At 35.0% G+C, this 26,889-nt stretch overlaps 3 protein-coding genes and 2 long non-coding RNA genes across 10 annotated transcripts; 2 read left to right on the top strand and 3 right to left on the bottom strand.

The window, feature by feature from the left end:
- Positions 1-7,925: 7,925 nt before the first annotated feature.
- On the bottom strand, positions 7,926-8,702 carry LOC125204444. The gene is made up of 3 exons (XR_007173572.1): positions 8,490-8,702; positions 8,257-8,313; positions 7,926-8,124 (listed from the first exon to the last, which is right to left on the bottom strand). It is a non-coding gene; the product is annotated as an uncharacterized LOC125204444 (long non-coding RNA).
- A 1,791-nt stretch (positions 8,703-10,493) lies between these two features.
- LOC125207634 (serine/threonine-protein kinase Nek6-like) lies at positions 10,494-14,851 on the top strand. Its single transcript, XM_048107056.1, has 14 exons — positions 10,494-10,813; positions 10,907-11,031; positions 11,562-11,628; positions 12,005-12,070; positions 12,167-12,210; positions 12,328-12,373; positions 12,463-12,543; positions 12,623-12,665; positions 12,754-12,803; positions 12,885-12,966; positions 13,051-13,100; positions 13,190-13,263; positions 13,350-13,401; positions 13,482-14,851. Exons 2-14 carry the CDS (start codon positions 10,913-10,915, stop codon positions 14,568-14,570), a joined length of 1,863 nt encoding a protein of 620 aa, XP_047963013.1. The 5' UTR covers positions 10,494-10,813; positions 10,907-10,912; the 3' UTR covers positions 14,571-14,851.
- Positions 14,852-17,285: 2,434 nt separating this feature from the next.
- Positions 17,286-20,333, bottom strand: LOC125203965 (carboxyl-terminal-processing peptidase 3, chloroplastic). Its single transcript, XM_048102495.1, has 12 exons — positions 19,887-20,333; positions 19,614-19,695; positions 19,399-19,529; positions 19,237-19,323; positions 19,004-19,082; positions 18,704-18,792; positions 18,559-18,591; positions 18,342-18,461; positions 18,183-18,269; positions 17,918-18,067; positions 17,733-17,840; positions 17,286-17,652 (listed from the first exon to the last, which is right to left on the bottom strand). The coding sequence occupies exons 1-12, from the start codon at positions 20,226-20,228 to the stop codon at positions 17,404-17,406; spliced, it is 1,557 nt and encodes a 518-aa protein (XP_047958452.1). The 5' UTR covers positions 20,229-20,333; the 3' UTR covers positions 17,286-17,403.
- A 2,562-nt stretch (positions 20,334-22,895) lies between these two features.
- On the top strand, positions 22,896-24,934 carry LOC125206290 (protein FAR1-RELATED SEQUENCE 5-like). Its single transcript, XM_048105565.1, has 3 exons — positions 22,896-24,202; positions 24,310-24,489; positions 24,553-24,934. Exons 1-3 carry the CDS (start codon positions 22,896-22,898, stop codon positions 24,932-24,934), a joined length of 1,869 nt encoding a protein of 622 aa, XP_047961522.1.
- Positions 24,935-25,112: 178 nt separating this feature from the next.
- LOC125203206 lies at positions 25,113-26,889 on the bottom strand. Of its 6 annotated transcripts, none has more exons than XR_007173313.1 (5): positions 26,420-26,889; positions 25,934-26,069; positions 25,657-25,798; positions 25,471-25,542; positions 25,113-25,375 (listed from the first exon to the last, which is right to left on the bottom strand). It is a non-coding gene; the product is annotated as an uncharacterized LOC125203206 (long non-coding RNA). The 6 variants fall into 6 exon arrangements; XR_007173314.1 differs by having other exon boundaries at positions 26,582-26,889; XR_007173312.1 differs by having other exon boundaries at positions 25,113-25,386; positions 25,934-26,887.

The raw sequence follows: 26,889 nt of genomic DNA, 5'->3' as shown, positions 1-26,889 counted from the left end.
AGCGGGTCCTTCGAGAGGTAGAATCGGAGGCCACTTGAAGCCCCGGATGAGTGCGCTCGTCTCACCCGTGCGCAGCTAACGAAGACCACTGAGTCGGGACCATTGCATAGGTGGTATAGCACGCGCGATCCTGTGTACAAAAGGATGTGCAAGGATGTGGTCGACACATGTCGGCGCGAGTTAGGAATGCCACCTATTGATGATTATGGCGTCGAGGTTGGGGGCGGGGACGTCGGAAGAGCGGCAGCGCGGCACAGGCTGACGGGGACTGAGGACGAGGGACGAGGAGGAGTGAGAGCCGAGGGTTGTAATTTTTAACTTATTTATGTTTATTTAAGTATTATGTAATTTTTTTTTTAATTTGTCTATCTCCTTTAAGTATTATGTAATTTTTTTTAATGAAGTATTCGTAATTTTCCCGTATTCTGTGTCGACATTTTATTTTCCGTAAATTTTATTAATTCCATAAATTGAATAATTGTGAATTTAATTTTATTGCGGAAAGTCCTAGTGGGAAGTCCTAGTGAAATGTGAAGTCCTAGTGATGACGTGGCAGGAATTTTTTGTGAGAAGTCCTAGTGGCGCCATCGGAGATGCTCTAATAAGATCTTGCCGAATGGAAATGTATAACTTACATGGCCAAATGATTATAATGGCATAATATGATATTTGAAGGAAATTTTTATAATTCCCATATATAAAATGATTATCATATTGCACTAAAATAATTATCATATTGCACCACCAAATTTATTAATCGAGTGCTATTCTTTTTATTGATATGTAAAATATAAATATTATTAATTTATTTTATGGGATATTTATCTTTTTTTATTGATATATACATAAATTATTATATTTATCATTGCACACAATAAGTTTAATATATGAATGACCCTACAATGACGTTCTATTTTTTTTTTAAAATTCATCATTGTTGATATGTTAAGTTAAAATATTGATTAAAATAGTTAATAATAATAAAATGATCTGATGAATTGTATACAATAGACAAAATATGAATCTAAAGAAATTAAAATACTACTACTATTCAATAGGGTATTCAAATTAAGGATTATAATCTTATTTATCTTAATAAGAAACATCAACTATAAATTTAAAGAAGATAAAACTTTAGTAGGCATAAATATGTGGTCTTTAGTTTATAGTTATTTAACTGTAAAAAATAAAAATATAGGTTTGTGTTAAAATGACAACCCTCTTAAAGTGACACCGTGACACCACTTATACAACAATATTATAAACGCTTCTGCATCAATATTATAAACGCTACTCAGCAATATTATAAACTATTGCTGACCAAGAAAAATTGTTGTATAGTGTACAACATATTGCTGGCCGTCTTTTTAAGAATTTTTTTTGCAACGTGGCTTATTCGTCCACGTGTACAAATGATTGGCTAGAAATGGTGGTATAATATTATTTTAAGAGGTGGTGGCACCCTAACATGTTCCTAAAGATATAATCAATAAAGTATAAATATAGTTAAGAATATATTTACTTGAATAAAAAAAGACCAAATTTTGATACATTCTAGAAAATTATGTGATAAAGTATAAAAAATGAATAAATATGTACTCAACTAAAAAGATAGAGAAAAAAAAAGCATAATAAAAAAAAGGTGTGCATATTAAAGCAATAGTACACGTGAATTTTTTAACAAAATAAACAATTAATAATTTAATGTATCGTGTGTATATATAGCTGTATATTATATATGGAAATTATAAAATTTTCCTTAAAACATCATATTATGTCATTGTAATTATTTGGTCATGTAAGCTATACATTTTCATTTAGCAAGATCTTATTAGTGAGGTATATCAAATAAGATTGTCATGTGGTGTTCATGGACTATGAGAAACTTTTTCTCCTTTTATGCAGGCATGCATCACAATTTCTTTTCTTATGTGCCATCACAATTTCATAAAATTAAATTAAACATATTTTCTGTCAGATAAGCAATGACAACTTAAGATGTATGACATGGAAACAAATAAGTGAGATTAAATCAAACCAACGAAAAGTTATACTAGTAATAGTAATATTTAAAATTCTCACCTACTAATGTGTTACTTATTTCATTTTTTTTCCGTAGCTAAAGTTATTGTTTTATAATTTCAATAATCTACGTAATAGTACTACTATAATTTTTGTAGTTCCTCGGCCCAAGATATAAAAGCCCGATGTTGGTAGTAATCCGGTTATAAAATAAGTACAATTATCAGTTTGGGCTCTTCCCAATCTTGGGCTTAATATAATATGAATATTGTTATACTACCTCCGTCTCTTACAAATAGAAAGTAAAAATTATTTTCATTTTGGTACGTTCTTTCTATTTTAGGAAATAGACCCTCCAATCCATTAATACTAGTTCAATTACTTTTTACGTCCTCTCTCTTATGTAACTCACTTTTATTTTCATCTCTCTTGTTTTACTAATTCTTTTCTCTTACTTTATCATTTGTGTATTAAAATCTGTGTCGTTTCAAATGTTTTTATTTTTTAAATACGGAGATAGAACTATGCAAACGTATCTAAACTTATTTGTAAGCTATGTCGTATCATAAGTTATCTAGCCTGCTCCCTTCATTTTTGTGGTGATACCCATGGATAAGAAATTTTTTCGAAATTACAGTTTTATCTAACCTTATTTTAATTAGGTTATCAACTCCAATAACAGTTTTATCTAACTTTATTTTAATGAGGTTATCAACTCCAATAACAGTTTTATCTAACTTCATTTTAATGAGGTTATCAACTCCAATGACTAATTATAACTTATTTTTATACTTATTATAATATCTTATAAGAACTAATATCTTAAAAGGGTTGATGAGCTATCAAAAAAATTTAGATAATATAGCCTATATACTACAGAGAGAATTTTGAGTGAAAAGTGTAAGTTTTAAAATTAGCTATATTTGAGAGATGATGTTGGAAGGGTAGGAAAATGATAATTTACGTTAAATTTAATTCTATAAATGGTTGTTGCTTACTACTCCATATTATGTAAAATAAATTTGGGTTGAATAATTTATTTTTTGAATAGCTTAAAAATGTTTTGAACTTATTTCCACCACTCACGTTTTTGAGAGTTTATAAAAGCATATGTAACTGCGTCGCTGTGTTCCGATCCGGAAAATGGAATAGCATCAACAGTTGTACATGTTGCGTGCGTGGTGTGTCCTGTCTTGGCAGGTTCCGCGATGGAGGGGTGAGGCGGTGGTTCCTCCTCCCGTCTGGCCCCTCTCGTCCAACGATGTCACGGAGTGATGATGAAGCCCACTCGCAGGCATGCGCGTAGGCTTGGTGTTGCCCTTTTCTATTTTTCAAATAAAAATGACTTTTAAATTCAAAATTTATCACACTATTCAAAACATATCAATATAGTACTTCCTTCGTCCCATCGAAGATGACACACTTTCATTTTTGGTTTGCCCCATCCAAGATGGGCTATCACTAAAAATAGAAGCTCATTTATCTCTATTTTATAGCCTTTCTTTTACTTTATTCTCTCCACCTAACACACAAATTAAAAATTCATAAAATCCCATGGCGCTTAAGGAAGGGGTCATTATTTTTTGGGAAGGAGGGAGTATCATCCAACGGAAATTTCGCCTTTTTTATTTTTTGAGGGAACATTTTTTTAGTACATCAACTATCCTAAATGAGCAAATTTAGTGCGTAACATTTCATAATACCTTTGAGGTCCATCAACTATAAGTTAATATCAATTGTACTACTTTTTTGCAATTTCCAATATTTTCATGACCAAAGTACCCTTAAGGCCATGAAGGGCAATTCAATCTATTTACTCTCTCATTTTCATTAAAGTATGTAATTTATTTTTCTTTCTTTATTCATCCACTTTCTTCTTTCTTCTAATTTATTGGGATTAAGTTTAATAGTTTCTTATACTATTATTATTAATATATACCATACCTTATTTAATATTTTGATATTACTTTCTAGTGCTAGTTAATACTTTTACATGGTTACATTCTCAAGTATTTAGATAAAATTAAGGTAAACATTATTTTTAATGAATCTCATAATTGTATTAAACTGAAAATTTAAGTTAATCATAATAAAAAATATATACTACATTGAAATAAAAATGAAAATATTAACTTATAGTTGATTGCCCTCAAGGTCTTAAGGGTACGTACTTTGGTCATGAAAATATTTAAAATAGCCAAAAAGTAGTTGAATTGATATTAACTTATAATTGATGGACCTCAAAAGATATTATGAAATGTTACGGATCAAATTTGCTCATTTAGGATAGTTGATGTACTAAAAAAAGATGTTCCCTCTTATTTTTTTTTTCGTTGAGATACATTCGATACTCATCTATAAAGATCTCAATCAACCCACATTTTTTTTCACAGTAAAACATTTTTTCGCACAATTTCTCCCTATCTTGTTGCTTCCCATCTTTTATTGAGCATTTACATTTCTAGTTTCTCTTTATTACTCAGTTGTATTTATGAGTGATAAAAGATTGCAAAATTGACTGGGCAGCCTCTTTGCTGCACTTACATATTGTTATGTTTTAAATTGATACCTACGTGGAATTAGGCAAACTGAATTAGATAAAATAGAAATATATGTGGCAATTAAAGAATGGTAGATATCTATATATGTATTTTAGTAAAAATAATATTATGGGTTTATTTGGGATTTGTAGCATTGAAAGATATATCTATATGTACCAAAATTTCACAAGTTAAAGATAGATTCCTTCAGAAAACATGCATATCAGAATTTGCCAATTTGAATAAGTATGAATGCGACCGCAGAAAATAAACCCATATTCAATTTTGGACAAATCGAATAACGACCATATTCCATTTCACTAGTTAAATAGTAGTACTATGTTCCAATCTTCCATGGCAAATAAATCATTTCACCCATCATCTTTATATTTTGTCTGTATTATGTTTATGCAATAAGACCACATTTGCGTGAAAAAACAATTGGGATTTATTTGTTATTAAGATAAGATAAGCTAACCTACTCAATTATAATTAGGAGTGCTGGTGGAAAAAAGAGAAATAAAAAGGGGAGCAAGACTTGTTTTCCTTGTGCCCCCACTTAACATTAATATATATGATGATTTGTTTTCTTGAGAATGTGACATTTTACCTCAATTGATATGGTAGGCTGGGCTGGATTGGATTCCCTCGTCCATTCATTATATTTTTGAATATTATAACTGTAGTATTTCAAAATGGACCAAATTCAAAAAATACAAAATACCACTTCAATTTAATACAACTAGAATAGTATTATTGATCCTTAAAAAAACCAGATTTTACGTTGAATAATATAATTTTTATACAGACTTACTATTTAATTCAAAATTATTATTGATCATAGATTTATTATTTGATTTGATTTGATTTGGGAGATGCAGAAGTTTGATCCCTACACATTCACGCTGAAAAAGACAACCCCCCCCTCACTTTCTTGATTGAAGAAAGAAGTAATTACTTTGATCTTCAAAGTCCCATTTTTCTTTTTCCATTCGCATGTTGATAAATACTGTATGTTATTTCACTATTAATATTAATAAGTAAATTCATATTTTACTTGTAATTCACAACACTCACATTTTATTATACAATCACTTTATCAAATAAGATTATATTTCATTAACCTTTTTAGTAGTACTTTTTGAACTATATGAATAGTACTCACTCCCTCCGTTCTATAATAGATGGCACACTTAGGGAATAACACGAGATTTTAGGAGATGTTGTTTTGTGTAATAGATGGAGAGAGAAAATAGTATATTCATATTAGAGGGAGCTTTTTCCATAAAAGGAAATGTGACATCTTTTGTGGGACAAACTAAAAAGGAAAGTGTGACATCTACTATGGGACGGAGGGAGTGTCTGATCTTTCACTTTCACACATAAATGGTACATGATCTTTATTTTATATCGTTTTTGGTACCTATAAATCACATTTTTGGTACTTGATGCAATTTTCATTCCAAAATGTCATATAAACAAATACATTTTCCCATTTGTGCCATAGAGGATATTTTGGGCATACACAAAACTAGTACCAAAAGTGATTATAATATCTTCTCTCATTCTCCTCACTCTTTATACTATTATTATTAATCAATATTAATATTATTATTTTAATATTATAAATTAATAGTTAATTTATATTTTAATATCACTCAAACATACTACTTAATTATAGTTATAATTATATTTAAATATAAAATAATAATATTATTATATTACTAAAAACTAGGAGTAGTAATTAATAAATAATTATAGTATAATTATTTAAATTATGAATCATATAATATTATATAATAATTATTAATTATTATTAATTTATATTAAGTTAATAATTAATCAATATAGTCTTAATAAAAAATTAAAATTATGAATTGTATTCATAATGATATAAAGAGTTGAATATTTTTTAATCAGGGGTTTCAACCCTAAAATAAGTATAAAATAATTTAATAAAAAATAGTATTAATGTGATTTAATTACTTTAGATAAGTAATTTAATTAGGTGTTTTGTTCTTAATTTATATTATGAATGCAATTAAATGTATATATAAAACACTAAAAAGAAAGAAGAAAAAGAAGAGAACAAAAAAAAGATGAAACATAAACTAAGGAGAAAAAAGAAAGAAGAAAGGAAGATAAAATACTAAAAAGAAAGAAGAAAATGAAGAAAAAAGAAAGAAGAAGAAACTAAAAAATAAAAAAAAGAAATAAGAAAGGAAGAAAAAAAAATCACATATTTGGAGTACTATTTAATTGAAATTTCAAAAAATATTCTTCATGACCAAAAAATCACATGTTTGATACCTAGAATTATTTTTGTCATAAGGTACTAAAAACGATATAAAATTCACACTTTATGTAATACTATTTATATGCGAAAATAAAAGATCAGGTACCATTGTAATTCACTTTTTTTTTTTAATTTCAAACAATATCTTAAAGGACATCTATTAGCAGGAGTAGGAATTTGCCCTAATGTTTGTCGGAACTTAGAAATGAGATAGCAAAATAATTTCTCGTGGCTCAGAATTTAAGTTTTTTTATGAGAAATAAATACCCAATGAATTTAATGAAAAGACAGTACAAATATAGTTAGGTAAGATACTAAGACGTGCAGTCAACAAATTCGTGATGTCTAAATTCAATATTTTGACATGGAATTTGCCTTATTTAAGTATGTGGGTCCCAAAAATTTATCTTCAATTCGTAACCTAATTTTTCCACGCTGTCATAATCTATAATTTAATTTGGCATAGTTAGGCAACATATCAACATTAAATGCACTGTGATAAGATAACCAACATATGTTAAAAAAAAATCAATGCATGATATATAATCTTTTGATTTGTGTAAAATAAATGTGAGTTATTTTTTGGACGAGAATCACGACTTTTTACAACTTATGGACATGGGAAGATGATCAAAACAAGTATGCATTTATATCAAGAAATGCAACCCAAATATAAGCCCAAAGATTAGATGATCTAATGGTCAATAATTAATCAAAAATACGTAAGATCATAATTAAGCAGTTTTAGGTCATATTATAAGATTTGAGTTTAATGTCATGATAAGATCATCTTAGGTCATGGTTCGTTAGAATGACCTAAAAATAAACTAACTATGACCTAAAAATGCCCTACGCATGACTTTGTTTTGCGTTTCTGTATTTAAATCTAGTTTTTATAGATCAAAACCCTATGGACATGATATGTGTGTAAAATATGTTATGTATTGATACACGTTTTTCTCATGAGTAGTGAATCTAGTGATAACAATTCCTTTGAAAACTCACGTTTTGTAAAAGATGATAACTGAATCCTTTGTTCAGTAAGCATTACATGTTCCATCCCAACATTTGTTTAAATTTTGTGATTGACAAATATCTCCCTACTTTTTGAAATGAAAATATCCACATAACCCTCCATCGTCCTCGACATACCTGCAAAATGGCGCCTTACTTTTTCTATTTGGCGCCATCTTCTCCTCATTCCCATTATATCTAATCCGACATCAGAACAGCAGGGGCAACATATAAACAACCTCGACGCCAGTTCTACACGACATGCTCACAACAAAAAATGTACAAATCAACGAACACAATTCATTGTGTTCATGCCAGAGCATCACAAAAGGATGGTATGAAACATAGTTGAGCATCAAAGAAGGGGTGAGTAACTCATAGTACCTTCCAAATGATACTCGATCACCTGGGCAGTACTAGTGAAATCAACCGCACCTAATCCTTATACATATCAAACACAACACAAAAATTGAATAGAGATCTCAGCAATAATCGATACCATAACATTTCATAATTCAATTGTAGTGGATGCAGCACCGTCAACAGGATATACTAGTGTATAACCCCAAAATTTAGGTTATGGAAAAATGAGAGATTCATATAAGCGACGCCTATACCTGCATACCTGTGGTGGTCGGAAGGCTGAATTCGGAGCCGCGAATGAGGGCCTTCTGGTCGAATTGTTATGGGTAGTTGCTTGTAGATGTGGAATAGTGGGAGGGCAAATTAGGTATAAAGATGCAAATCAGGTTGTCGGAGATCTGGTGAAAAATTAATACCACCAATTTTCGCTGATAGTGAAATGCCTTAATCGCCGACTGTAATCTAAATTTCTGCCAGATCCGGCTGTTTTCTTTCGGGTTCTCCGATAATTTTGACATGTACCAAACGAGGGAGAAGAAGGTAGAAGGTGGCCTTTTATGGGCTTTTAACCCCTACCAATAGTGCCCTTAGTATATTAAAGATGTTTGATACACATTCTTTATTGAGGGTATGAGACACAAGGTAGTTTTACTTTTCTTTTTTTTTTAAAATAAAAATCACAAGAATTCAAAGTAAAAATAAAAACTTTGACCCTTTCACGATCAAGATAATAGATAGAATTAGACCGATGAACTCTCGCGGGTAATAAAAATGTCCTCTTAATTGGCATTTCCAGATACTATATTAATGATCTTCAAATGCCTACCTAATATGTTCGGCATTTTATAGTAATAAAGAGTATAAGAATTCATCTTTTAAATTTTAATTAGCTATAATCATATAGAATCCCATAGAATGATTAATTTTTTCCTAAATTTGCAAATATTTCATTTGAAAAATGGAATCTTTTCCTAAATATTCACTGAAGGACAAATATGTCATATATTAAATAGATTAATAATCATAAATTTGTTTTAGCTGTAAAATACCTAAAATATCTAATTATGGTTATACAACTCATGTCAATTTATCATTACTCTATTTGAAATACTAAATCTATTGAGTATTTTTTTGGCAATAAAAAATCATAAATGAAAATGAGAATAGCGTGATTGTATTAATATAGAATGGGTTTAAATGTCCAAACTTGGCTGAAATTTGAAATTTATTTTTAGGTAGAGATAGTGACATCATAACTGTATTTGGGATCTCTCTATTATTTAGCATTGCATAAAACATGATCATTGTTCTTATGATTCTATGTTTCTTCTACCTCACACATGCTCTCTCCCTACGGCTACACACACGTGTGTGTGTTTTATGTGTGGCACACAATGTATACAAAACATTAATTGAGGATGTTGCGTAATTAAAATATTAATTAAGGAAATTATATGATTAAAACATCAAGCGGATATAATTATTATAGCTTGCTCAACAAATTAGACAGAATTATTGAGGAGGTTGTGTAATATAATTGAAAGAATTATGGGGTCTATACAGGTACGACAATTTGGAATTTTGGGTCTTGTTTAATTTTCGATAGTTAGAAAATTAAATATTCGAAATTATTGACGGTAGCTTATTCAGAATGGCCCCAAAGTCTGCAATATAGAATGATGACAAACCATAAAATAAAAGTGAAGTCGTGTTTGACGACAAAATAACTTATTGGATGATAAGAAAACCATATAAATGATGATAAGAAAAGCATATAAAGCTTCACGGGATGGTTAATTTATAGTCTTTGAACATTATATATAGTGCTAGTCAACAAAAACAATCATATTTTTATGATGTTGGAGCCTACCAAACTCAAATTGGGTGTCCTAAATTCCAAATATTTCCAAACCTATATTGGCTTTTGAATGATAACAGTCGACAAAAATAATGAAATTTCATTTGACAGTGCGTTTAACTAAAAAAAATATGAATGAATGATACAAATATATTTGATCAATTTTCAGATTTAAACTTTAAAAAATAAAATTTAAAGGCGATTCAATGGTAAAATATAGTACCATTAGTACTAACACGTATTTCTAGAAGAAGTAAACTTTTACTAGTACTCCACTATTTTCTTTCTTTCCCCCCTTGATTAGTGGTAGGTACTGTGTTTAAGATGGTGATCTATGGATTCTGACCCTTCGTTTCGTTTAATAATTTAATCTCGCTTGTTAATCTCGCTTGTCTACTTTAATTCAACAATCTCTCCTCATCCACACTATGCTTTTTCAGCTTTAATTAAGCCGCTTTTCCTCACAATCAATTCTTTAATTTTCACATTTGTGTCTTGAAACCGCCCCTTCCCACATTCTCTCTTTCTCTCACACACACTCTTGAAGCCTGGTATCATAATTCTTTTTGTATAACGCCACAACTTCTGAGATAGCTATACTTACACCCAATAAATTCAAGAACCAATTTTTGTGGAGGGGTCTTCTTCTTGAAGCTGCTGTTCTTGAGCACCCAAGATTTGTTTTTTTTTGGCTGTGGAGGTTTTGCTCTGACGAATTAGGTGAGTTTATTAACGGATGGATTTTGGTTAAAGATTGAATCTTTCTTTTATCTGAAAATAGGGTGACCCATTTGGAGATTCTGGGTTTTGAAGGTCTTGATGGAGAAAGAGAACGGCATTTCGAAGCCGAAGATGGAAGATTATGAAGCCATTGAGCAGATTGGGAAGGGTGCTTTTGGAGCTGCATTTCTTGTGCTGCATAAAACTGAGAATCAGAAGTAAGAATTTATTTTTCTAAGTCGGTGCATGCAATTAATTTTTCAATATTTCTCAAATTGTTTGCAAATTTAGCTCAAGGGATGCTATTATGCTAACCACGGCTTACAAAATAGAATAATTTGTGTAATGTAGCAATGTCAGTTTGTGTGAACGAGATTAGGTGGAAATCACAAAGTGAATTTTGTTCGAAATTAGCATCCATGATTTTTTGGAGTGGCTCAGTGAAACAAGAAATATATGGCGTTTATGCTTGCATTCGTTATTGAGCTCTTGATTGGTACCTGTAGGAAAAAGTTACTGAATACTCCACTTGGGATGTACTAGCTCATTTAATGATAGAGGATACTAGCCTGTATGGATCCTTCTGAGTTGCCAAGTATTCTGGAACATAACTATTTTGACAATGCTTGCTGATATAACTTCACATATATATGATGTTTAGTTCTGAATAATACTCTTATAAGTTGTAAATATACTGGCGTTGTGATGTACTAGTAATTAATTTTGTATCTACTGTACGTGTCATCAGGTATGTTCTGAAGAAAATTCGTCTCTCTAAGCAGTCGGAGAAGGTCAAGAACAAAGCATTTCAGGAGGTTATAATTTAACTATCTGTGTCATTGGCTGTCTTGAGAATATTCGTATTGTTACTGAATCTCCTTGTCTTTTAATTACCTCTATGAATTAGAAAACTGTATTCCTCATCCTGTTAGTTCCTATATGTTCTCCAGAGAAGCAACTCTGATTATCATTATGCATTACTGATAAAAACACTCTAAGCAGCTGAAGTTCTTTTCCACTGTTTCCACGAGTCATGTAACTATTTTTGTTTTGGTGAAGCCTTATATTTGTAAATTCTGGCTTCAGTATTGTTGGTTTTTGGCAAATTAGATTGTCGAATAACTTTGAAGAGAACAACAATTTTCATCAATTTGTACACCATATTGTAATGTATGCCTGTGTCTGTTGCAGATGGAATTAATTGCAAATCTAAGCCATCCATACATAGTTGAGTGCAAAGATGCTTGGGTGGAAAAAGTATGGTGCATATTAATTTGATTTCCATATCGAAAGCTCATACGAATGGCTTGAAAACCAATGCTAAAGGTGAACTTATGTTTTCATTCTTTGCAGGGGAATATCTGCATCCTGACCAATTATTGTGAATCAGGAAATATGTAAGTGCTTTAGCTGAAAACTCGAACTAAGTCCTCCCCGAATACCATTCCTGCAACTAGAAATAATTTATTATGCCTTTCCCAGTATTCTCTTATCTTTACTAATTCATTTTGCAGATCTGATGTAATGAGGAAGGCAAGAAAGGCGTATTTCCCGGAGGAGGTAATCTGATCGGTATCATCGTCAGAAGTTTCTCGTTTATCTACTTAGCTAATTCATGCCGAGTTTCTGATTTTCTTGCTTATGCTCAGAAAATTTGCAAATGGATGACTCAGTTGTTATTAGCTATCGACTATCTTCATTCCAATCGTGTCCTTCACAGGAACCTCAAGGTTCAACACATACTCATAGTTTTCAGTTGGCGTGTATTGTCTTGATTGATTTCTTACACACATACTTTTCTCGTTTCAGTTATCAAACATATTTTTGACAAAGGACAATAACATTTGTCTTGGTAAGAATGCCAAGCAAGTTGTACTCTCACCTAGAACCATCTTTTGCTCATTTCAATGATGTAATGTTTCCAGTGATGTAATTCACAGGTGAATTTGGATTAGCTAAACTTCTGAATGTGGAAAGCGTAGCTTCATCGGTATGATTACACAACATATTAAAGATATTATCACTCTATTATGCACAATTGTCAGCTAATGATCTCTTTCCGGCAAACTAGGTCGCTGGAACGCCAAACTATATGTGTCCCGAGCTTCTTGCCAATACACCGTATGGGTATAAATCAGACATATGGTCTCTAGGTAAACAGAGTTAAATCACAAGAATATAACATCCATTTCACTTTTTTTTTTCATTTTGTTAAAGTGTGGTGTTTCTTGTTACAGGTTGCTGTATGTTTGAGATTGCTGCACACCAACAAGCATTCAAAGCACCTGTAAGTTCTAATAGTTTCGCATTGTAGTAAATATATAATTATATATACACAAGTAGATACATTCTGAATTAGAAAAATGAATGAAATAGGATATGAATGGACTCATCAACAAGATTAACAGATCTTTGATCTCACCAATGCCCATCATATACTCTTCAACTCTGTAAGTTTTTCTCAAAATTTGTAAATATTTATTCGCTGGCATAAATTAATACTCTGCTAAATACAATTTAATTTTTTGGGCTTAAGGAAACAAATTATAAAGAGTATGCTGAGGACGAGCCCCGAACACAGGCCGACGGTAAGTTCACGATTTTTTGCTTACTTCTTTTGCTCGCAATGGTAAGTATCGTATTAATCTGATTTATATGGGCATCATAGGCTGCAGAGCTGTTAAGACACCCACATTTGCAGCCATTTCTCCTTCGCTGTCAGAACCTGCCTGCTGTTTTCCTCCCTGTGAAGTCTCCCTCTCCCGACGCTGCAAACGGGAGATCAAATAGGTCATCACCCCGTAGCTCCGAGGGTCGGAAAAGCCACCGAGAAAGAGAGGTGAAGCTGAAACAGAGGGATCTGCTTCCTTTGTTCACAGAGAGTAATAATACGCAACATCCGACTTTACTAGATGATGATGCCTTGATCGAAGATCTACTTGAGACCAAGAGGGTTGATCCTACGAGCTACTCGGGAAAGATGTCTCACGACAGTGAGGACTCGAAGAGCGGGGACATGAGTGAGACGACCGATCATGACAATCATAAGTCTTCATCGCATCAAGAGAGCATCTACATGATGGACGCTTTGGAAAGACTGGCAAACGCGTTGCGTGAGGAGCAAGAGGAATATGCTCTCAGAAAGAATACGAAGTTAGGGGAAGCTAACGAAGAAAGAGGGAGTGCGAAAACGAAGGTGGGGATATCTTCCACTGATGAAAATGGCCCCTCAACCGATGAAAAGGTAAGATCTAAAGCTGACGAAGAACCAAGAAGCTCATCCCATGTAGATAAAAGCATAAGTGAGTGTTCTGTGTTGTCGTCCAATAAGGATCGCATGGAGATCAAAGATGATGTCGCAGTTGAATCGAGGCAAACAGAGAAAGATACAAAAGATGGGCTGGCGTTGAATAGCCATGAAGATAAAGTTGATGAGGATGCCATGAAGATCAGAGACGATCTCTTGACTACCCCAAGATCAACGAAGAAATCCACGGGTGACAATCTACTCCTGATCACGCGGACTGCAGCGAGCAGCGATGTTGGCGAAAGCAAGCATGCAAATCCAGGTGAACACAGAGCTCATGCTTTAGAATCACTCCTTGAACTGTGTGCACGTTTGCTCAAAGAGCGTAAGTTCGATGAGCTCGCGGGCGTGCTAAAGGCCTTCGGGGAGGACGCCGTCTCTTCACGAGAGACAGCAATCTGGCTCACGAAAAGCTTAATGAAGGCTCAGAATCAGGCTGAGAACTCCTAGTTCAAGAATTTGGACATGATTTATTAGTGTTCAATTTGTAGTGATTTATTTATTGTAAAGGTCAAGTTTGTGCTTTTTTGTGGGGTGCGTGTATAATTTGTTAGCTAAAAGCTAGTGTGATTGAGTGTTGAGGTGGAATCTGTAGAGGAAACTAAAGTTAGTTTGATTTTGCCTTTTCTCCCTTTATTCAAGTCATAAATGGTGTTTAGTGTATTGAAATAAGAAACCATCAAAATATTGTAATTTTTTACTTTTTAATTCAAGCTTGAGGATGATGACAAGAGTTTTCTTTATTATTGGGGCAGTTTTATTGATTCCAAATGGTTATGGGTCGATTAGTTGGGGTATTTGCCTTCACAAATTTTGGGTCAGCTCAACTCAAATTGTTAATAATCGGAAGCGGACTAATCAGCTTTAAACCTTCGCATTTTGACCTAGCTCAGTGTGCTAATCGGACTAAAAGCTAAATACACAAAAATTATATTGTGACTTTTTAATTCATAAGAATTTTATATACTTCATAATATATAAACATGTAGTATGAAAAAAATTTACAGATATTAATATACATAAACTAAAATCCAATTTGTAACTTTTGATATATCAAATTTCATTATGGCATATTAAAATACAGTGTAGTATCAAAATAAAAATTGATTATACCAAAAATAAGATATACCGAAAAGTTGGAATAAGATAAAGATATGGTTTTTATTCATACCGAAATTTTGATATACTAACAATTTTGGTGGTATATATTATTGGCTAGCGTTGATCTGCATATCCAATACACAATTCAGGTCCTCCACGCCATATTTCTACGAATAAGTAGAAACTTATGTAATTAATTTAGATTAAATAATATTGAGTTACCTTCATAGCAGTATATAATAGGGATTGATCAACAATCGACATGAGTGATGACTGATGATCAGTATGTGGTGAGAATATTATGAGGGTTATTTTCTGAGATAAACTATCAAAATCATTATTAATCATAAGATATGAAAGTTGATGTCTTACCAATTCCCTACTATAAATGATAAGGCAAGGCGTCCCATCCGGACAATTGCAATCTACCTATTTCTTTTGCCATTTCGATTTTTAATAAATATTACTAGTATATTGGAAATTAATCACTTTAAGATCATTACTATTAATACACTATCAATTACTCCTACATTATCAAAATTAGTTTTTTTTTAGAAAATGAACTATTCACACCATACCCAAGTTCATATTTTTCATGAATTTAAATTTTAATTGCAGAAATCATGAATTTAAGCATTATATATAGAGAATTTTTCAAAAATTCGATTTCCCCAAATTGAAACAGCATGTCTTGGAAAATCTACTACGAGGATTCTCATACTACGAATGAGATACGTTTGATGTTTGTATATAAAGAAAAAATCATTGTTGATTGTTTGTATTTGTATAAATTCTACAAAATTAGTTTTATGAAAGTGAATAAATATAAACATTAAACTATAATAAACTAATTATTACCTTAGCAAACATAATGAAGGTTATTGGATCTTAACATTACAAACTTGTGTCAAATTTAATATTTTTCATGAATTTAAATTTCATCGCAAAAGTTATAAACTTAGGCCTTGTAATAGTTTTCTACAAGTTTGGTTTCAATTTGGAAAAAAGTTAAAATTTGTAAGAAATCCACCTATAAGATTTAAGTCTATAATTTTGGCTAAAAGTTGTGAGTAGAGATCTTCAACAAATTGTGCTATGCGCCCACTCATAATTAAATTCCACCATTTAATTTTAATTTAAGTTAAAAAAATAAATAAACACACTGCAACAATTCAATGAACAGCTTCAATTCTTTTGGAGCCGCTCCCAATTTAAAAATGATTTCAAATTCGGGATATAATTGATGTGCTGAAATAGTTTTGGATTTAAAATGATTTCAATTTAAGTGCATGCTGATAAATTAATGTATGCTAATGTATATGCTGATAATATTGTCTACTCACTCATAGACCATTTTAATATAGATATGCATATCAATACATTTTTTTTCCTTAACAAAATACAAAACACTATAGAGAATTTAATTTGTACATTGGGTGGATTATCATCGTCATTAAAACAATATATACTTATCGCAATTGAACCATGATTGAGTTATACAACCTATTTTTTTCTTTCACATTCATGTGGATCCCATTATACTACTACTAATAATAACAACAATATTAATTATAGTAACCTTAAAATAGAAGGCAAGAAATGGACTTATAAACACCACTATATAAATTGGGACAATTCCGCAACATATTCATACCACCATCCATAGTGAAGACATTGTAATCTTCCATTAGAAATTTATACTGATATATACAATGGCAAATTTCGGTAACTCCACCTTCCTCTACATGGCTCTATTTTTGTCCGTCGTCGCTGCATTTTTGTCGGTGTCGGTGGCGGTAGCGCAAGATGCTGCACCGGCACCGATACCGGATGCGGTTGCAGGGAATGGCTTTCAACCTGTAATTTCCAATTTACTTACATTTTCTCCAATGTTATTTTACTTTTTCACTATATTGCTTGCGTAAATCAGTGTGATTTTGATATAAGGCTTGTATACATATTTCTTATGAGTGTGCTTTGTACATTATATTGTCATGTGTTAATAAAATCCCTTCTCTACATGTTCAATTGTACTCTATCAATCGACAGTTGTAGTGAGAATTCTTACCTAAACCAATACTTATTTATTTTATGTAATAACTTTAAGAAGCATATCTATAAAACCAAGTTTATACACAGTATTCAAGGATAATAAAACAAGCACAAAAACAAGGCTTGTCTATCAAGAAGCAGAGCCTTTAGATTCTTGAATATCAAGCTGATGCTCCGCAACCAGTATGCAAGAATCTCTCTCCAAGTTGGATCCGGAGCTCCGGACCTTAAGAGGGTCGGATCTCGGTGCATTTAGCATGTCAGTTGAGCACTGCACATCTGGTGCGATTCCAACCTCATCTATGTCATGAAGTGAAGGAGATAAATACTTGGCTACTGTAATGAAAAGGGCTGATCCATCATGCAGCTCTGTCACACTCTGCATCAAATATTTTTTCGAGTTATTCGGCTGACCATAAGTAAGGCAACAAATTATTTTGTAGAGTAGTAATGTTTTACTTGTATTTTTCCTTTGCCGAAGGTTCTGTGTCCAATGAGGGTGGCTCGCCCGTTGTCGTGGAGCGCTCCTGCAAGAATCTCACTAGCACTCGCACTCCCTTCATTCACCTTTGTATAAAGAAAGAGGGATTTAATTGTGAGTTAATATTGGAAACGCGAGGCGATGTGAATGAACTTGAACTTACAAGGACAACGAGGGGATCACGTGTTATGGCATGGCCATTTATCATGTTGATAGGCAGCATGTTCCCCTCTCTGTCGATTGTGTTCACCAGCGTCTCGGTCCCCTCTAGCCATATCTGTGCAACATCAAGTCCTGCTTTCACCAATCCACCCTTTATACACACAGAGAGAGAGAGAGAGAGAGAGAGACATAGATGAGCATCATTACTCCTAACTATCTACAAAACCATGAAAAAAGGAAGGCTTAAACAAGAAAATAAGACTTACTGGATTGTTCCTTAGATCCAAAATGTATGATTGCACACCTTGATTCTCCATATCAGAAACAGTGTTTTCCATCTCCATCGCAGCAGTCTATCATTTCCTTGAAAAATTAATAAACCAAAGGAAAAAAAGGGTAAAGAGAAACACCATGCTTAAGAATACCTGTGAAAAAGTAGACAGTTTTACATATCCAGTTTTTGATACATGACCATCAGGTGCTCTGTGGAGAATGATGGTGCTAGAAACGGGTGAAAGGTTGATTACTTCGCGAGGCATCCTAACCTATCAAAGTTCACGTGGTATTAGCCATAAGCGAATGCTTGCCAACAAGTTGCATATTCGGTGTTGGTATTCTGGAATACCTACACTGGAAGTATACCTCTCTAATACAGGGACTCCCCAACTCGTCAAACTGGAAAAAAACACCAAGAGGAACAGAATCGCATTTAGATTATCTGTAATTACAGACTTATGAAACTTCTATTGTAGAACATGAACAAATTTTCTTGGTGTGGAGTGCTCACACTGTGAACTTTTAATGTGACAGTTGTTCCAACGCGCCCCCTTAGTTTCTGTGCAGCTGCTTCGCTGGCCACCCCGTCAAGTCTTTCACCTGAATAATATACCACAATGAAGAAAATATGAAACATGTCGTACATGTAATTTATATTTTAATGTGTGACATAATCTATCAAAACTGAATGTGTTTTCGTGTATGGGTTATTTCTTTTATGTGTCGTGTGTTTTGAGCTCACACGTCATGGATCGTGAAAAAGGAGAAAAACACAACATTTTTACATATTGGAGAGTGAGGGGTTCAGTACCATTTATTTCCATTAGCTCGTCTCCTTCGTGTATGCCAGCACGTGCAGCCGGGCTATTCTCAATGCATGACAGAACAACCTTTAAACAGAGACACAACATAGATTAGAGCAACAAATGTATGTCTCAGTTACTAGCCTAATCACAGAGGCAATTTATCATAAAAAGATAATATTTGCTTCAAATCCGTGCACATGCATATAATCAACTGAACTCGTGTGTGATCTTAACCCACCAGGTGCCCGGTCTTTGGCTCAGCATTGATGAATAAGCCAACGCCCTGCAAATTTCCATCACTCCCTATTCTAAAACTTTGATATTCCTGCACATCATCATGCCAACATTAAGAGTAGTAATGTAGCCATTCAGTTTAATGTTGCAGCCAAGTTTTGAATACCTTAGGACTGATGATGCGTGTGAAGGGATCGCCCAGAGTCGAAAGCATGCCTTTGATTTTGTTGTACGCAGCATCTTCTGACCTCAGTGGAAACATTTCCACCATCGTTTGCTGCAATTTCAAGTCCCAATCTGCAAATAATTCTAACAACTTCAGCACTACATATCTTCCAAATTCTACCAAAGAAATTGAAAAGGGAATTTGCCTACACTTACCTTGATGATTGAAAGTTGGATCTATGAAGGTCTCTCTAATCAAGCCCCATGCCTCAACAAGAGTTCTCTGAACTGTATTTACCTGCTCAAACAACCTCAACCAACTAAGAACCAATCTACACCAACATTTTCCGCAAACGACAAATCATAAATCTTCTCTAAGCATCATATAAAATTTTGCAATAGCTTAATTAATCAGTCCAAAATAGAAACATTAAGACTTATAAACACCTATCAAAAATTCAAAACAATAGACTCCAAGAACTCGATCACCTCGCGAGTGTGAGAAACAGGAAACGCAACCGTCAGAGACTCCGCCGACGCTGACGAATCCCAGCACAAGGACGCTGCAGCGGCGAAACCTACCACTCCTCTTCCAACCCTTTTCATCAAATCCTCATTTTCTGCTAAAAAATTGCCATTCTGCGATTCCAAACTGCCTCTTTTATTGTCCGAACATCGAACGCTGCTCACCGTAAATTTCTTGGGCTTCCGACAGCTCAATCTCGGAGATCGGCAAGAGAAGAAGGGTTTGGAGGTGGGTTTTGATGTAAATTTGGAGAGAGTGGAGAGAGTGGAGAGAGTAGAGTCAAGATTAGAGTTGAGGGCCTCCATTTTCGTGGGAGATTTGCAAGAATTTCTCGCTGTGATGAGAAGATTCAAAAGGAGTTGGAAATATTGGAGGGAGATGGTTTTAATTTTGGTTTCTTTATTCAACAAGGGAGTGGCGCCACATGAATCTTGAGTCTTGTGGTGGTTAAGTTAGTTGCGTGTCTCCCAGAATCTTCCCACAAACTCACAATTAATCGTTTTTATTTCTTTATTTATTTTGGCAAATGAATATTTCTAAATTTTCATTTTGCATTCTTAAAGCATCTCCACTAGTGCGGATGTCCTGTCGCCCTTCTCGACGGACTTTCCAAAAACACCTCCTGCCACGTCATAAGGACATCCCACAGCACTGCCACGTCATAAGGACATCCCACTGCACAGTGGTGGACATCCCCATGGACTTCCCGCAGTAAAAAAAATCCACAAATTCACCAAATTAAACAATTTACAGAATTAAACAATTTACGGTATTAAACTTTCGACACGAATACGGAGAAATTGCAACCACTTTATTAAAAAAAAAGTACATAATTATTTTAAAAAAACAAACTTAACGAACAAAAAAAACAACCCCAAGCTTCGACAAATGCGCCCCCCGTCTCATTCCTCGTCGCCGGTGGCAGCGCCATCAACGGGCAGGGGTGGCAGCCTAAACTGTCTCCTCAGAGTGTCGATCCCATCCTTCAACATCCGCTTGTACAAGGGATCCGTCGCTGCATGCCACTTGTCTGTTGTTTTGATCATGACCTGCGTCATCTGCAGTTCGGCGAGATTGCTGAGCTCGGGAGTGACCAGGGAAGGAGCTTCCGATTGGACCTCTTGGGACCTGTTGGCACTTCCCCTAGACATCCGCAGCGCGGCCTTTTGCCCAATCGGGCGACGGCGGCGGGAAGACAATTGAGGTGTCGGGATCTCGGCCTCGGCTTCGGGGAGTTCGTGAGAACCGGCACTGCTGCTGTACTCGCCGGAGGCGTTGATCTTCGTCCGCTTCGCCCAGCCAGCTTCAACACCCGCCATAAACTTGGGGGAATTCTCCACCTCAAGAAAAACCTGCCAATATTTGAACTCCCCGAACCCCTTTTCACTGTCGGGGAACTGCTGGTGAGACATAAGCTTCACATCTTCGGAGATCATGCCGTTGGTTGCAGAGCGGATGTTGTTTTGGTAGAGGCCAGCAAATCGGCTGAGTTGCCTCCTCAGCCGCTCCCACTGTTTACAGCATTGCTCTCCATCGTGAGGCTTCCCATCGGCCGGTTTGAATTCGAGTTAGCTTTGGCTAATGCGCCACAACATTATGTCGATATGCTGGTTGGCCGAGACGTATGGATCCTTGACTACACTGATCCATGCCTTTGCCAGCTCGACGCACTCCTGAATGCTCCAGACGGTCCTCTTTCTCCTGCCGCCTTCCTCCTCTCCCGCCCCACCACCGGTCGCCGCACGTGAGCTAGTGGCCTTGCTCTTCCCCGGCCTCCGCGTCCTCATCGGTGGCGTTGCTGGCTGCGTGGCTGGCGACGTCCTCGGAGATATCCCCAACTCCTCAAAAGAGAACATCTCGATGCCAGGGAACTGAGTCTCCAAGGGAATACGAGTCTCCAGTGGAGTACGCTGGGGAGAATCACTACACAATAAATCCATATAGGGGCGATAGACATTGTCCCCAGGTGATTGGGGGACCCCCTGCCTGCTCCATCCCGCAGCGGCAGGGGATCCCTGTTGCATCTAGGGCATCGTCATCCCCGGTTTCATTTGGGGCATCATCCCCGACATTTTTTGCATTTGGGGCATCAACCACGGCATCGCGGCAGACATCCCCTGTTAGGTTTGGTATACTGAAAAGCATGTTTCGAGCAGGTTTCGCTCGAATAGAATCTTGATTGTATACGTAAAACTCTATAATCCACTTTTAACTCGATTCAGTATTATTCGAGCAGTTTCGCACGAATAGAATCAATATATTATTACATTGTGTTTGCTTGTGCATTTATAAGATTTTTATAAACATTTAAATGTATAAGAAGCAAACAAAGTCTAAGTCTTTTGCCGAAGAGGATCACCTCCCCCACCTTAAACACCATTTGATACCCCACCAATACAATAATGCCATGTGTCTATGCTTTAAAATGAAAAATCTCATACATCATTTGCTACCCCACCAATATAATAGTGCCATGTGTATATTCTTTAAAATATAAAATTAATGATTAAAATTTCTATTAAATATATCTTTTACTATACTAATACAATAATTCCATGTAGAGAATATAAATAAAAAGATAATAAAAACAATACCTTAAATATTAAACCCTAAAGTCATTTATTTATCATCCACATCTAAAAACTCAACACCAAAAACCTTTATCTTTACGGCGCAGCTAAATATGAAAATTGCTCCAATTTGATTCTCTAACTCAACGATTTCAAAGGACATCACGTTAGCACAGGTAAGTTAATTGAGTAGAAGTTATTATGAATCATTATATTATCTAATTTGTAATATTAAGTTGAATTTATTTTAATTGAATGATCTTTATTGAAAGCATATGCATGAAAGGAGATTATATACTGAAAATAAATTAAATGAGTGGTAGAAGAGATATTTTTACTGCTGCAGTTTGGTATCTATATTTAAAAAAATAAGAATCTTTCTTGCTCACGTCATTTGTAGGTATGTATGAGACTATATCAGAAGGCATTATTCCTAAGATAGGAATGGAGTTCGAAACTGAAGTTGAAGCATATGATGCCCATATGAAATATGCTAAGGCAACTGGTTTCGGAACACGAAAAAAGACTGCTCATAAAGATCCAATTACAGGTAACATCCTTGACGTTAGTTTTTGTTGCTGTAGAGAAGGTTTTAGAGCAACAAATAACAGAGGTGTTACAGTAAATAATCCGCGTCCTGAAATAAGGTGCGGGTGTAAGGCTATGATGAAAATTAATGGTAGATATGGGGGAAGGTTTCGAATTGTGAAGTTTGTTGAAGAGCACAATCATGAATTGTGTGATCCTGAAAAATCTTACATGTTTAGATGTTTTAGACAAATGTCAGATGTTCAACAAACTCAAGTTGATGTGGCTCAAAGTTGTGGGTTGCCTCCAAAGAAAATTATCGATGTAATGGCAAAGGAAGTTGGCGGAATTCAACATCCTGGTTTCACTCATATTGATTTGAAGAATTATTTGAGAACAAAGAGGACTTTGGAGATCAAACAAGGTGATAGTGGGGGTGTTTTACAATATTTACAAAGGATGATAAGTGAAGATCCACACTTTTACTATGCAATACAGTTGGACGTGGAAGATCTGATTACAAATATATTTTGGACAGATGGTAGAATGATACAAGATTTTGGTCATTTTGGTGATGTCGTTTGTTTCGATACTACATACAGAAAACATCGAGATGGTAGACCAATTGCCTTGTTTGTCGGCGTAAATCATCATAAACAAACAACTGTATTTGGTGCAGTTTTATTGTACGATGAAACCATTGAAACCTTTGAGTGGTTGTTTGGTGCATTTGAAGATGCCATGATGGGAAAGAGACCAAAAACCATCTTAACAGACCAAGACCAAGAAATGAGTGTTGCTTTAGCTTCCAAGTGGCCATCAACTTACCATCGCTTATGTGTTTGGCATATTTTTCAGAATGCAGCCATTCATCTTTCTAGTGTTTTTTCGAGCTTCAAGAACACATTTGAAACTGATTTTAGTCGTTGTGTGTACGACTTTGAAGAAGAATCAGAATTTCTTGATGCATGGAACGAAATGTTAGAGAAATACGACTTGAAAGATAATCAGTGGTTGGCAAGAATGTTTTCTCTAAAGGAAAAATGGGCATTAATCTATGGAAGAAGCACATTTTGTGCAGACATCATAACAACTCAACGAAGTGAGTGCATGAATGCTGTCGTGAAGCATTATGTAAATTACAAAAACAACATTGTTGAGGTGTTCCATCATTTTCAAAGGTTGATAGATGATCGCCGAGAGAAGGAATCAATAGAAGATTTCAAAATTGCTCAAAGTTCTCCTGTTATGACACTTCCATTAGAAATTTTAAAGCATGCTGCTACAGTATATACACGATGTTTGCATTGTTCAATGAGGAGTTGAGGAAGGCATTTGAAAGCAAGATCGAGAGTGAGAATCAACTTGGAAGTTCAAGAATTTATAAGGTCAGACCATGCCATCAAGCTACTGAACATACAGTCTCATATGATTCTATTGAAGTATCTATTTCTTGCAGTTGCAGGAAGTTTGAATTTTCAGGTATTTTATGCTCACATAGTTTAAGAATCTTAACATGCATGAATATCAGTCGAATACCTGATGAATATATCTTAAAGCGGTGGACCAAGCATGCTAAGAATGGGATGGCAGGAAGTTGCGATGAAGGGGTTGTCATTGTTGATGAAAAACTGAGAAAGAAACGACGATATAAAGAGTTATGTAACTCTTTCATGCAATTAACTGGAAAAGCAGCTAAGAGTGAAGATAGTTATACTTATGTCATAGATTGTCTCTTGAAAATGGGAAATGGCATTGATGGAATGGCGGGGAAGGCGAATAATGTGACAGCTGAGGCAAATAATGTGACAGTTGAGGCAAATAAGGTTGGAGACATTTCAACTGATGGTGATGTCAATGAAAGTCAAATTAAAGGCGTGAAACCCAAAGGAAGGGTTACATACCAAATGTAATACCCGCTCTTTTATTACCTTTTTTTCTTTAAGATTAATGTCGAACTAAAGAAATGTTTGTTGTTTCTATTTACTTTCAATTCGGAAATATTAGTCGATGACTTTGCTTGTTTGCTAATTGAAGAGTATCGATCGGACTAAAACATATTTCGTATATACGTATTAAATACAATAAACGTCAAGAAAGAATATGATGTTACTTTGCTGATCTAGAAAGTTCGAATACATATCGAGCCTCTCTAGTTACAAAATAAATTACACACGAGTTGATGAGAAAGAATTTAAGAATACAAATATACAAAATGTTGGGCCTCTCTTCTCGAACTCAAGATTCTTTCAGCCCAATGACTTGAAGGGCAGCCCAATGGCCCATGCAGCCAGCCCGACTGCCTTGTCTCCATCCAAGACCACATCCCCAAATTTCAAAACCCTTTCCCTTATCTGCCATCAAACTTGCAATGAACAAACAATACTAATAAATATTGTAAGGTACCTTTTTCAACATCAAACCAAGCAAGGGAAGAAGTCATCCTTACTTTATTAAAGGAGGTCAAAATGACCCCAAAATGGCAGGTACACTCCTACACTTCCATTGCACCAATCGAGAGCTGCAATGAGAAAAACAAAAGTTCTTAAAGACTTAGGAGTACAAGGCTACAAACCTGTGTACTAAGCAATAAATGAAAGGAGGGACATACTAAGATAAAACAAATAGGGTTTACCTTTCAATGCTACCAAATTGGGGACTTGCCTTTCTAGGAGTGGCAACTCACCCTTTGACCAACTCCTTGTCAAGCAGCTGACCCAAAATGCCTCCCTCCAGCTGCACCAAATCGGCCTGAATCGAGCAACCACCTGCTCTCCCTACATATACAAACAAGAGATTTTATGAAGGGAGTACTTGTGCTTCAAGAAAGAGACGAAAGTATTAATTAAAAGCTTAGTGAAGATCTTAAAAAGGAGGATCCCCTGCAACAAGGGAATAAAGAAGAGTAGCACCACACACAAGAGGCCAATACAGATCTTGGTAGAGAAGCAAGGAGTTCCAGACTTTGCAGCTAACAAATCCTTGACCCAACTTTTCGCCCCATAAATATGTGTGTCTCCACTTAGTCTCACTTCTTCACCCCAAACACTTCAATCAGAAATTGTGAGTTAGAATAGCAAGTTTTGAGAGTGAGAGAGTTTGAGTGCTAAGAGCAGAGGAACAAAAGAAAACAGTAGCTACTTTCAAGAGGTAATACACTTCCATCCGTCTTCCAAATAATATTTCATATCATCATGTAGAAGCACCAAAAATTAGAAATTTGCAAATAGCATGTTAAGTCCTAAATCAGATCAATACCTCTGCATCTTATTGGAACCTCATGTTTAGGCTCAAGAACTTAGAGCTTCAGGATTTTCACATCATAACAAATTAGTGCAAGGAAAACCATAGTCTGTCTCATAGACCAAAAACAGTAGTAAAACTATATGAAACCTCACCACTGTGATCAAATACAAAGCTACTGCCCAAGGAGGAACTAAAGATGATGAACCTATTCCAGTAAGTGAACACAAAAATTTTCAAGAACTCTGATTCCACATAGTTGCTGCCCCAAAAACTCAAGTAAACTACACTAAGTAATGGAGGGTAAAGAACTTAACTTCGGGGTGAGAAGGGAGTTCCGAAATAGAATTTGGGTTCCCGATCTTGAGGTGGCGACGGGAGCTGGACGGTTGCTGGCGGTCAGGAGGCTGCCGGCGAGGTCACAACGGTGTTGCACCACTGTGTAGCAGACGAGAGAGAGAGACAGAGATGGACGGAGACGGAGGGTGCCGGCGACCCTGTGACGCCGAGGAACTAGAGCCGGCGATGCTCCGGTGACCCAGATGGAGCGGCGATGTAGCCGAGAGAAAGGAGGGAGAAGGATCTAGGGATTGTTCTTCTTCAATTTGGGGGAATTCATGAAAAA

This window comes from Salvia hispanica, chromosome 2 (genome assembly GCF_023119035.1).
Source record: "Salvia hispanica cultivar TCC Black 2014 chromosome 2, UniMelb_Shisp_WGS_1.0, whole genome shotgun sequence".
Lineage (NCBI taxonomy): Eukaryota > Viridiplantae > Streptophyta > Magnoliopsida > Lamiales > Lamiaceae > Salvia > Salvia hispanica.
Note: the sequence above shows the minus strand (reverse complement) of the source record. Positions and strands in the feature narration are given on the sequence as shown.

What these genes read in the sequence shown, in the direction of transcription:
- LOC125207634 (XM_048107056.1), top strand. Translation starts at nt 10,913, where the DNA reads ATGGAGAAAGAGAACGGCATTTCGAAGCCGAAGATGGAAGATTATGAA. An exon ending in AGGCGTATTTCCCGGAGGAG is followed by an intron (nt 12,374 to 12,462) that starts GTAATCTGATCG and finishes GCTTATGCTCAG; the next exon opens with AAAATTTGCAAATGGATGAC. An exon ending in ATCATATACTCTTCAACTCT is followed by an intron (nt 13,264 to 13,349) that starts GTAAGTTTTTCT and finishes TTTGGGCTTAAG; the next exon opens with GAAACAAATTATAAAGAGTA.
- LOC125203965 (XM_048102495.1), bottom strand. Translation starts at nt 20,228, where the DNA reads ATGGAGGCCCTCAACTCTAATCTTGACTCTACTCTCTCCACTCTCTCC. An exon ending in CACGCATCATCAGTCCTAAG is followed by an intron (nt 19,324 to 19,398) that starts GTATTCAAAACT and finishes GATGATGTGCAG; the next exon opens with GAATATCAAAGTTTTAGAAT. An exon ending in TCGGCAAAGGAAAAATACAA is followed by an intron (nt 17,653 to 17,732) that starts GTAAAACATTAC and finishes TATTTGATGCAG; the next exon opens with AGTGTGACAGAGCTGCATGA.
- LOC125206290 (XM_048105565.1), top strand. Translation starts at nt 22,896, where the DNA reads ATGTATGAGACTATATCAGAAGGCATTATTCCTAAGATAGGAATGGAG. An exon ending in GTGTTCCATCATTTTCAAAG is followed by an intron (nt 24,203 to 24,309) that starts GTTGATAGATGA and finishes ATGCTGCTACAG; the next exon opens with TATATACACGATGTTTGCAT. An exon ending in ATTTCTTGCAGTTGCAGGAA is followed by an intron (nt 24,490 to 24,552) that starts GTTTGAATTTTC and finishes CATGAATATCAG; the next exon opens with TCGAATACCTGATGAATATA.